General features: G+C 39.4%; 1 protein-coding gene across 2 annotated transcripts in view; it reads right to left on the bottom strand.

Moving 5' to 3' along the window:
- Positions 1–723: 723 nt before the first annotated feature.
- Positions 724–11,414, bottom strand: part of LOC138132206 (zinc finger protein 85-like) — a 48,019-nt gene continuing 37,328 nt past the window's right edge. For both annotated transcript variants that reach the window (XM_069049632.1, XM_069049630.1), the window contains exons 3-8: positions 7,439–7,667; positions 5,958–6,164; positions 5,668–5,909; positions 4,715–4,962; positions 4,540–4,662; positions 724–3,721 (exon numbers count right to left, since the gene is read on the bottom strand). In XM_069049632.1, the coding sequence (XP_068905733.1) occupies positions 2,593–3,721; positions 4,540–4,662; positions 4,715–4,962; positions 5,668–5,909; positions 5,958–6,164; positions 7,439–7,652 (2,163 nt within the window). In that variant the 5' untranslated portion in view covers positions 7,653–7,667 and the 3' untranslated portion in view covers positions 724–2,592. The remainder of the gene's footprint in view (positions 3,722–4,539; positions 4,663–4,714; positions 4,963–5,667; positions 5,910–5,957; positions 6,165–7,438; positions 7,668–11,414) is intronic.

The raw sequence follows: 11,414 nt of genomic DNA, 5'->3' as shown, positions 1-11,414 counted from the left end.
GTTATAGCATTTCCAAACAATAAAGTGGAGATGTTTTTGAGGGTGGTTATGTGGGTTGATCAATTATCTAGCAATTGTGTCAAAAAATTAGCTATTATAACACGAATTTATTTTGTTACGTGCTACAATTTTTTGAGGGTTTTTGCTTTGGCGTAAAAACTGTCGTTCATGCTGTGCGAGTGATTTAACATGTCTCTCTTGATCACTGATGTCACTTGGCCACACTGATTCAGCCTTGCAGAATTCCCCTACATTAGACGCATCTTTCGTCAAATCTTTTCTGATTTATTTTTCACCAAAATCTTCCTGCTCATACTTGAATTATGAACGAAGCGAATTTAATAGGTAATACATTTAAAATCAAAAAATGATACTTAAATAAATAAATCTTATCATGTTACGTTTAAATTTTTTTCCACAGAAGAGATTTTAAATTAGTTTTTCGCTCACAAAAATTCTCTGTTTTACTAAATTAAGTAATGTAATCTATGATAGGAATAATAGAGATGTTTTGCATTCATACTTTTTTCTGATATTGCATTCAGTGTATTACTGGTTGCATCCATTAACCAAAAATGAATAACGAATTTCTTGTAAGTGTAAAACGGGGCAAAATCTTCTCTTCAGTCAACCAAAGGAATTGAGAACACCGAGGAAACGTCACATGTGAATATGTTGGGAAGGGCAAAGGTACATGAAGGGTGTAACAGTTGCAGCATAAACTTTTTATTTATGACAGATATGTTTAATAACGATAACAGTTTTACAATCATAATTAAAACGTTATACATTAGCTAAATTACAATATAAATTCATTATACTACCTACATAATTAATTCTTACACGACTTACTTATGTAGAAAGTAATTAATTACTCATCGTAATAAGCAACTCGATTGGAAAATTGTTGTTTTTTGTCGTCTTTTTGTTATTTCAACTCAAATGCTGATCAATATTACAAATACGTGAGTATCCGCAATGAAAGCTTATCGACAAACAGAAACGAAACAACACAACCATCGTCACTAAGGCAGAAACAATTTCGGGGGTCACTTCATAATACTTTGTTTGAGCAATGTATTAGACACAAGTAACTAACAAAAGCAATTTTGCTTGTTTTTAATATCAAACTGCGTAGTTGTGAGAGTGCTCGTAGCTTAGTAAGAACTTGTATTCATCAATTCCACTATCAACTAGTTGGAAAATGAAGCGATAATGACACGAAAGCAAATTTTCGGTTTGTTACATTGAAGGCATTTCATTATCAACATTTCGAGTAGCTTGAAAAGAATCGACGAATCTGATGAAACCCACACGTCAAACTGAATCGGATTTTTTAAAATCATGCACACAAATATTACAGTCTTCGACGAGATCTGAACTAGCACACTGTCAAGTCTAGGAACTAGTTTCGAAACGAATTTTAAATTATTGGAGTTTTGAGTAGCGTGATGCGTTGTGGCATATTAGTAAATATTTATGTGCACGGCTGATCTAGAAACTTCTCAATTATAATGAAAAATAGATCTATACTGACATGAGTGGGGTTAAAGTCCAACGATGACCCCACAGCAGTGAACACTCTGACCAAAAACAAGAATTGGCGATTGGAAATCAAACCAGAACTTTACTCTCCCGTTCTCAGCGCAGCAGATGATAATTTTAGTTTATTTATTGTTAAATAAATCCGTTTTCGTTGTTTTTTTTCTTATTTTTATTTAGAAGCTAGCGGCAATCAAAAATCGTGCGAACAATTCTGCGAAGTTTCTTTTATTTGTCACGTCATAATGATATAATTTTTTTCACTCTTTGGAAAAAAATTAAACTACAACTTGATTATGCCACTTCGCACAGATTGCAATTAGCATTTTTTATTAACTAAGCATGACATAATTTTAAGCGACAGTTAAATTTTCCTCTCGTTGCATGAGGTGATTCTTCTACAAAATGTTCCGTGAAAATCCTGTGAAAATGTTTCTGATGGTGCTGTACATTTCAGTTTATTACCTCGACTTTCATTGGCTGGTTTGAAATTCCCGCAATTTAATTTAGAAATTTAAAATGTCCAGCTAAATGTTCTGTCAACTTTTTTTGATGGTATTTGGTTCGAATTAATGTAATTAGTGTTAGTATTGGCTCGAATAAAAATTTTGCAATTGGAGGTATAGCTTTTAGAGTTTAATTTTGAATCCCTTTAATTAAAATGAGACATTTAATAAAATATCGGTGCGATCGGACATAAAAGGAATCAGAGAAGGCCATGATTGACATCCAACAGTTGACGGCATTTTGAAACGTCATTATTCATTATTGCATGTCAAAAAATATACGGTGTGTGAAAATGAATATCATGTTTTATTTTGTTTACGAAAACGTAACGTTGTGAGATGTGATCGAAGTTTCTTCTGGTGGAGAATAAAGTTCTGGGCGGAGATCGAGGTGAGTGTGGGCCACAGTTGGACCGTTTGATTAGAATTGTGAAGAATTGTCGTATTAGAATATGAATATTTAGAAATCTTACGAACGACCATCATCTAACCTGTAATATTAAATCTCCATCTAGATCTCACCTAATTCTTAGTCTAACTAGGTCTAAACAGGCGTTCCGAAGTCGGGGTCCCCTACACCGTCGGCGTTTATCGAATTCGCGTTATACACATACCTCGCTAAAAGTTTCTCTTTCCTCTGCTCGTTCTCTACCTGCTCGGTGTAGTCCTCGTTGGGACAGAGTCTGAGCGCTTTGCCCACCCGCAAATTCTGGCCGTGCAAGCTGAAGTACTTCTTCGTTCCGATCGGTTTGCTCAGCGAGATACTCGCCACGCTTCCGTTCTCCGGGCCGAAGTTCTTCACGAAGATGTCCGACAGGATGTTGTGGATGTTCTCCTCGAACTGCGGACTGGTGTCGGCGTAGACGGCGTTGCACTTGAAGACCGCCTCCTTGTTGTCGATTTTATTGTCCATCGCTTTGTTCGTCTCTATCAGGACTTCCTCCAGCTCCGAGGCGGTGCTCGAGATGTCCGAGTAGCCGTCGTGCTTGTTGAAGATGCTCTGCAACGTCTTCACCCCAAAATACTTCTTCTTGTGCTTCCTTTGCACTTTCTTGTAGTCGCGGTTGCTCTTGTGCACCGGCGAGCTCCCGCAGCTCTCCCCCGAGTTGAGCAGGCTCTGGTCGCTCTTGGGGTTGGACAGCGACTCGTTGGAGGTGTACACTTGCGGTTTCAGACAAAACTTGGGCTCTTGATAGGTGAAGCTCGGTTTGTTTCCGCCTTCCGTTTGGATGTTCTTCGGGGACTGCGAGTCGTTGGAGGCCACGTCCGTCGACAACAACTCCGAGTCCAAGAAGACATCCGCGCTGGTCTGCATCGGCGACGAGAAGTTCTCCGAGTTGAGGGAGTTGGTGGAACAATTGAAGTTGTCGTCGTCGATGATGTCCACCTTCTTGAAGTCCTCCAGTTTGATCACGTTGTTGGTGGCGTTGTCGAAGAGCACCAGGTCGGTTGTGTCGACTTTGTAGTCGGTGGTGGGGTTGGTGTTGCAGTTGAGGTCGTCGGCGATCTTGATGTCTTTGGTCGACGTCGCCTTGTACACCTCCACGTTGCCGTTACCGTTCAGGTTGTAGTTGAAGATGTTGGTGTCGAAGTCTTCGGTTTCTTCTAGAACGATCAGTTTTTGGACTTTGGGGATTACGGGACTGTTGGGAACGCTATTTCTTGAGACTATCCTGAAATTAGCTCCGACATTATAAATGGGAAGAGGTGAAGCATGCTGAGTGAAGCCGTGCAGCAACGGATTAAGTGTGGTGGAGAGAGTTTCACGAGGACTTCATGCCAGATATCTATGGTTGCCTAGAAAAGTAACATCCTTAAGGGCGACCTCACACATCTACGAACAACTCTGTTGGCATTTATTTTTAACTCCCCGACAGATGCAAAAATGAATGACACTCTTCCACTTTGTAAAAGTTAAGTCAAGTACTAGATTTGCAAATCTCTCATCTTCTTGATGTTTATTACCCTTTTTTTTTTTCAGTCGCAACGTAAAAACGTTTTAGATGTGAATTGTCAAGCTCAAGGTCTATGACCTTGAGTCGAGGTCTGGGACTGTTTTGTTGTGCAATAAACTGTTCGAGTGTCGTAACGTTGCCAGTTTTTGCCCACCAAAGAAATTTGAAGTATGTAATACAAGAACTAATTTCTCCACTGTGCCCTACATTTGACATTAGCGGCGTTGGTATTTGGGCAACGTCGGAAGGAAGAACTTTGATACGAGGTACCTTTGCAAGTTGGTTTCGAGTGGCCAAAAGGGCGCCTCCATTCCCTTACAGAGTAAGGCGGTCGTGGGAAAAATGCAAATAAAAACACAACGAAATAAAAACAATTTAATCAACTCGTATAATCTGAACACAACTACATGATAAATAAAAATTTTGGCTTAAATAAAATTCAACAAACGTCGGAATTTACGTTAGGTAGGAATCACAATTTGCCTTCATGCAATCAGTACGAAAACACATAGGAATCTTTGGTCATGGTAACTCACCGACTCGCCGCGGAACTGGATTCGGGAGTTCTCGGTGCCGTCGGCGTGTTTAACATGTCTAGAGAGTTCGAGGGGTTTAAACTAGAGTGATTGTTGGGGTCGGACACTTCCTCGTCGAAGAATCTAGAAAAGAAATTATCTATTGGGTGGCAAAGGTGGGACGAGGGATTTGTACCGGAAGTTATAACCGTCCTCTTCTAGTGAAGTGTCGCTGTCGTCCGCGGCTATGTATTGTACTTGTAAGGTGCAGTCGCCGGTTTGCTGCTGGAGGATGTCGACGGCTTCCCGGTGGCACGCCTGGCGCAGGTCTCTGTCGTTCACCGACAAAATGGCGTCGCCTATGTAGAGCTGCTCGGAGAGGGCGGCGGGGCCGTTGGGCTCCAGCTCCGAGATCAGGATGGGCACGCCGTGCTCTCGCCCCCCCTAATAACACATCAAAAGTTATCGTAATCGCACTTGTTTTGATCTACCAGAGAGTTTTCTTTGGTTCTTGTCGTTTCTCTTACATAACAAACTGATTATTTAATTCCAATAGATGTTTTATAACCTCATGCTAATTTATTTACCATAAGGGTCAAGTATGGCAGTTACTGTCAAATTTCCATTCCGTTATTTATAATGCAATCGTAATAACTGCAATGATGAATTAATAAAATCTTTATTACCATTATTATTATTATAGCCTCCACTATCCGATTCTGTGACAGGCGCTCAACTCACGACCGTTTAAAACTTGAAACGTTTATTGATCTTTGTAATGACAGTATCTGATAATAAAAGCACATTTCAAATGGTCGGATTTTCCAATTAATTAATTTTATTCTTCACAAAATAAATGATAAAAGTGACGAAAATCGCGCCTGCAATTTATTATTCCCACCGTTTTGCGCTAGTTTAAAACTCCCCAACAAAAGTAATAAAGTGAACTGTACTAAAACTACGACCGTAAACTCCAGAGGTTAATAAACCGTAATCGTGCTAATTCATCCTGACTTAAGCGTCTCTCCAGGCATTGATTTTCCGCCTTAGTGTACGCCAAATAAAACTTCAATTTCCGTTAGATCCACGGTGCCTTTGCCAATCCGATTAACCGCGCTAACACGGTTTAAACTCCATCAGCCTTCTCACCGTTATGCTGATCCCGAGGCCTTGGCTGGGACTCCTCTTCACCACCACCGTCCTGATGTCGCCGAAGTGCTCCGTCCGCTCGTTGATGGGGTCGATTTCGGGCTTGGGACAGGCTTTCTCCGAGTTGTTGAGGATGCTGTTCCTCCGACACGCTCTCACCACCGTCTTGTGCCTCTGCAGGAGGATCTCCGACTCCAGCTGGCGCCACAGCTTGTCGCGGATGTCGCCCCTCATTTCTCTTCCTGCAAATCGGATTGTCAACGCGCGACCGACGGGACTCGTCTCGTCACCTAAGAGCTGCAGCTGCTGTATCCTTCCGGCCAGCTCTTTGTCCAGGTACTTGGCGGCGAGCTTCGCTCCGTACACTTCGCTGTTCAGGGACAAGATGGATTTTCGAAGAGCCGCGTTCTCCATCTGGAGCTGTTCGTTCTCGGCCCTGTACTGGGCCGACTCCATCATGCTCGAACTGAATTTCAATTCGTCGGATTCTTTGTTTACTGAAAAGTGGAAAGAGCCTCGTCAGTTTGTCGAACGATTGTTTCTCGTTAGGGGGAGAGGTAAAAGATCGGCATTTGTCTATTCGTGAAGGAGATTTTCCTCCCTCTGGCGGCGTAATGTGGGGGTTACTTCGTACCGATTATTTCCAACGATAAATTTTAATTTGGGCAGTTGTAAATTGAAACTACCTAAGTCTTGAAATTGTGAAAACGCTACGAGGCCTTTTATTGAAATTTATGTTTTACAACGTTGGTAACAGAAAGTAATGTTGTCTGGCGCATTTATATTTTTCTCTAAATTATTACTTTAGGGAGAAAGTGAAAAGAAATGGACATTTTAACATGATTAGTTTTTAAAATGGTTATGCAACCAGTAAAACCAATATAAATAAAGTGTTGCCACGTTTTTTAAGATTTTGACTATACAAACTACGTCATACGTTAACAGAAACAAAAGCAAGCACCAGGTCACCTGACCATATTTTTTTAATGTGAACTAGCAGAAGACATGTTATATAATTTAATTAAGTGCCTCATATTTACTTCAAATTGGCATTAAAGTCTTTTTCATGGTATCTAGATAGGTAGTGTTGTTTTTTTCATTTACATTTTTTTCTGCCAATTGTTATTTAATCAGCATGAACCGACAAAGAACGTAAGATTGCGAAGTACATTTTGGAACGTGATGTTAAAAGAAGAGAGAATAATTTGGGAATTACTCGGTGAACACGTTGTAGTTAATTTTGCACAAAACAAATGAAACCAAATCAGCTTTCGATACATTAATCGCATTACAAAGTTTTCTATTTTAGAACTTTTTCTATTTTACGTGTTCACTTTTTCCCGTTCTCGTTTTTTTACCAACTTTTTCCCCTCTGTGGAGTTATTTTAAGTCGGCGGAATTCGTAAATAATAGGCTGCAGTCGAGTTGCAAGCGTTCGATTCGGACGTATCAATGCCGCAAACACGATGAATTACGACCGAAAATAAAATACTGGCCGACTTTATCGCCCCTGAGATGGCACAATGCGAACAAAAGCCGAAATAACTTTATTAAACTCGCTGAAATATTGAGAAACTGAATGGGTCCCGTGTCGGGGCGGAAAGCTCCCTTAATAAAATTCTTTGATTAAACACACGCCGGACGTCCAAACGGCGCACGACTCAACCGAAATTTTTGCGCAACTCCAATTTGCATCTTTTATTAACTACATCCATCGTCTGCGGGACTCTAATAAAATGTGAAAGACGAAACTACCAAAGCTCAGACTCACTCCTAATGTTACGTATGGGGCTCTGTCGGAGCTCGGCTTCGAGCTTTTTCTTGATGTTGTTCACGTCGGGTTTGAAGTTGCTGTCTTGTTTCCGGTTGCTCAAGCTGTCGGGTAGTTGCGATAGCTGCGACGAGTGCAGTTGCAACAGCAAATTGTGCAACTCCTGTTCCAGGACTTCTCTTTTCGCTTTCGATTCGACCAGCTCCGCCCTCATGTGGATAAGTTCCGCCTGCAAAAAAAAAACTCACTTCTGTACTCTTCCTTTTTGTCCTTCCTTAACAACTAATCTATTACGCACCATTAACTTTGTTTTGTGGCGAGTGCAAGCTGCGTTTGTAAAATACAGGGTGTTTTTGAAATGCGTGCTCAAATTCAAAAAATAAAATGACATTTATTTTTTGAGCTACAATTTTTTTAAATTGTTTTTAGTTTTCTACGTTGTCCTACAACCTCGTAGGTAAAATTTCGACACGTTTTAAAAATACACCCTGTATATCATGTTTTATAAAATGTATGCCAATGCGAAGTAACCTATAGGAAATATGCTTTAAAACAAGGAAACCGCATTGGTGTACGTTTTATAAAATATGATATACAGGGTGTATTTTTAAAATGTGCCGACATGCGAAACACCCTGTATATAGATAATTGCTAATATAATTATAGAAAAAGAGCACGGCATTCAGGTCAGATTTATTTATCATTATACGGATACTATCATCAAACAAAGATAGTTTTTTTGGAAGCACTATTTATGTTACTTATTTTTTATTCCACTTTTTACACGACATTCAGGTCGCAATTTATTCATTTATTATTATTATTATTTTCAAAATCGGGATTGGAAATATACGGTTATTTGAACTGTTATGGTCAATTTCAAACAATGTCCTTGTTGCTTCTGGCATCGATAAATTGAACAGAAAAAGTTGCTGGACACTTTGAAGAACGAAAATAATTTGTGATGTCACTTTAGGCGGCGCAAGTTCTCACGGCGGCCTGATAAGAATGGACAGAAAAAAATTGCATTTAAATGCGACGAACGTCCGTATGGAGGATTGACAGAAAACAGAAGCGCGACTTATTCCGAGATCACTTGAGCTGCGTTGCTGTCAAGGTCCGGGGGCTTTTTTAGGCCTGATCCGATTGAAGGGCACCCATTTCGTCCGTCTGCATCGAAAAAAACGATATAAACAGACACGTTGCAATAATAAATATTCACAAATAGGATCTATAAAGTTGCTAAAATTAGAAGGTGCAGATGAATTACATCGCAAGGAATATTAGAATTAATTTGGCGGAGGTTAGGGTGCCAAAAACTTAACAAAAAATGTAAAATAACTTGATTTGAAAAAAATATTTCATAAATTTTCAATTGGATTCGGATCCGAGGTTCTTGCCGGTCAGTCACATAGATTTTTGGGAGTACAATTTATCTTTTTAAGAATGACGTCTGCATCTAAGCCCCCTAATTACTCTCGGCGTAAACATCCCCTTCAAACCAAATTACAACAACAGCCACCCCAACCCCGCCATCCTTTTCCCTGGCGACCAAATTGTTTATTTTTTTTTATTTGCGGCGAGGCGAACACTTGAATAATTCATGTCACGATCACCGAGACAAGAAATGGATCACCTGGATTCCCTATCAAATGTCAATCTAATTTTGTTTTTGCACGTGAGATAACGCGATTCCCGTGCAACCTTCGCCAGTTGGGAAAAATCCACCACTTACGGAATGTCCCTCACGTATTCTACACACACAAATGTGTAAAGTTTAAAACGATCAACATTTTTAATGCGATCGGAGCAAAAATGTTTGGGAAAAATTCCCAAAGAAGTCAAAGATAATATCCTTTTCTAATGGTTTGTGCGGGCTGCGGTGAAAAAGATTTCCCAGGATGTGCTCCGCGGCTTATCATTTTTTTCACTCAAACAACCTCCTTCGCATATCGTAAACTTTAACGTTTTAATTTCCGGCTCTTGCAAAGAAGCCTCAATTGTTCCAATGATTTCCTTTTACTGCCGACGATATCGTAAAGCCCACCGACATTACACTTATCTCCTTCATATTTTTTCAACGAAACTGTTATATTTGTTGAAGAAAATAATTCGTCTGGAAGAGAAACGATGTGTATTTTATGGGTGCTCGTCAACACATTTTCCTAAGTAAAGCTAAAACCGAGACGAAGCTTTTAATTAATCTCGGCTGCATTCTTTGAGGGAAAACTTGAGGGGCTGCTTAATCTAATTAAATTTTTCCCCAAGTCGGACCTCTTCGCACGGTAGTTAATCAAATGAATTGGAGAAAGGTCGTAGAAGAACAACAAAAATAAATCAATTATCTGACACTTGAACCGGAACACAGAGGGGAATTATTTCAAGAAAAAACAATGAATTAATTCGAAGTTAATAGGGTCTGTGGGGTGGGATCCCGAAACCACAACAAAAATTTCAGTTTTGTTATTTTTTATTCATAATGAAAACAAAAACAGAAAAATTAAAGGATTTTATTTATTTATACAGTTTAATAAGTATTTAGAATTAAAAATATTGAATTGTCACTAGAAAAAAATGTATTGTTAAACTCCGTAAGCACCATTGCTACATAAAAAACGGGTAAGAGTTCTCAAAGCTTATAAGAAGCTTAAGATAACAAGATATTTGAGCAAACAAGCTCAATCACCTGTACAAAGTCGAAAGTTAAAGAAAGATGAGCTTTCGGACGATAATCTGACGTCTGTATCAACAGGAAAATGACGCCGCTTTTCCTCGAAAGCAGCTTTTTCGAAAGCACAAATATTTACAAATATCCGCCAATAACAAGTTCAACAAAAGGAGCTTAATCCGAATTAAGCCAAGTTATACCTTCGACCGAAATCGTTCAGAATTTATGTCTTAGGAGAGATCTGTCTTGTTAAATAAATGTAAAGGATCTAATAAAGCTTTTTTCATTGATGATAAATTGGGAAATTTTCTCCGGGTAAACACGACTGAGTCACAGTAAAACCCGCCATAAAATCGGGAATATCTTGAGTAGAGATAAGTAAGATATTTTTCCTGTTTTGACAGGTAATGCATGGTGTGTGAAGTAGAATTGTGTGTTTTGTGCACGCGTTCGGTAAATAATAACTTAAATGGCCTGGCGTGGGAAATCAAGGTCAATTTTTAAATTTTATTTTGATTTTGGCGAAAAACTTTTTAAATTGCTTTCTCAAGATTAAGAGATGTTTGTAAAGTTATGTTTAATCAAGAGAGGCAAATTGTGTGAATGAGCTGATTAAAATTAATAAAAGTTCTTTTCCGATTTAAATGCGGAGAAGAGAGAGGGAGAAAAATGTCCACCCCATTTCACTGAACGCCTCATTAAAAACTCAACACATGGAAATTTTCCCTTTCATTTGGGACTTTTAATTCGTAAAACGTTTTTTCGCTTACGTGTTGGATCCCCTTAATTGAAAAATGCCCGTCAACGTCCGTCCACGGCAAAACCGCGATTCCTGATCCTTCAACAAACGATTTCGACTGAAAAAAGCCGAAACAAGAGTCGTCCGACGTTCTCGCTTAATTAAAAAGATCAAAACTCGCTTTCCCTCTCATTAATTATTATTATGGTCGTCGACAATGGTGTGTTCAACTTAAAATCAACTCGGGGGGGAGCTAATGGAATTTTAACAATGGGCGGAATATCGGTAACAGGGAACGATCGCATCCAGATACGATTATGTCGTTTAATAACGTTCATTCGGGTCGAGGACCCATCACGGAATCTTCCTCGAGTAGAACCGCAATGACATTAGTCGAGGTCCTTTGACGGAGATAAATTGGACGAATTTTATTCGCAGTTATCGAACTTTATGGGGTAATTTTACGGCCGCCATTACAAACAATTAGAAATCCACTATTCTTATTATGTTGGTCCTTCTCGAGATGTCTAGGGAAACTCTTCAACATTTATTGAGCTTCCATGAACCGT

Source organism: Tenebrio molitor, chromosome 5 (genome assembly GCF_963966145.1).
Source record: "Tenebrio molitor chromosome 5, icTenMoli1.1, whole genome shotgun sequence".
NCBI classification, from domain to species: domain Eukaryota; kingdom Metazoa; phylum Arthropoda; class Insecta; order Coleoptera; family Tenebrionidae; genus Tenebrio; species Tenebrio molitor.
Note: the sequence above shows the minus strand (reverse complement) of the source record. Positions and strands in the feature narration are given on the sequence as shown.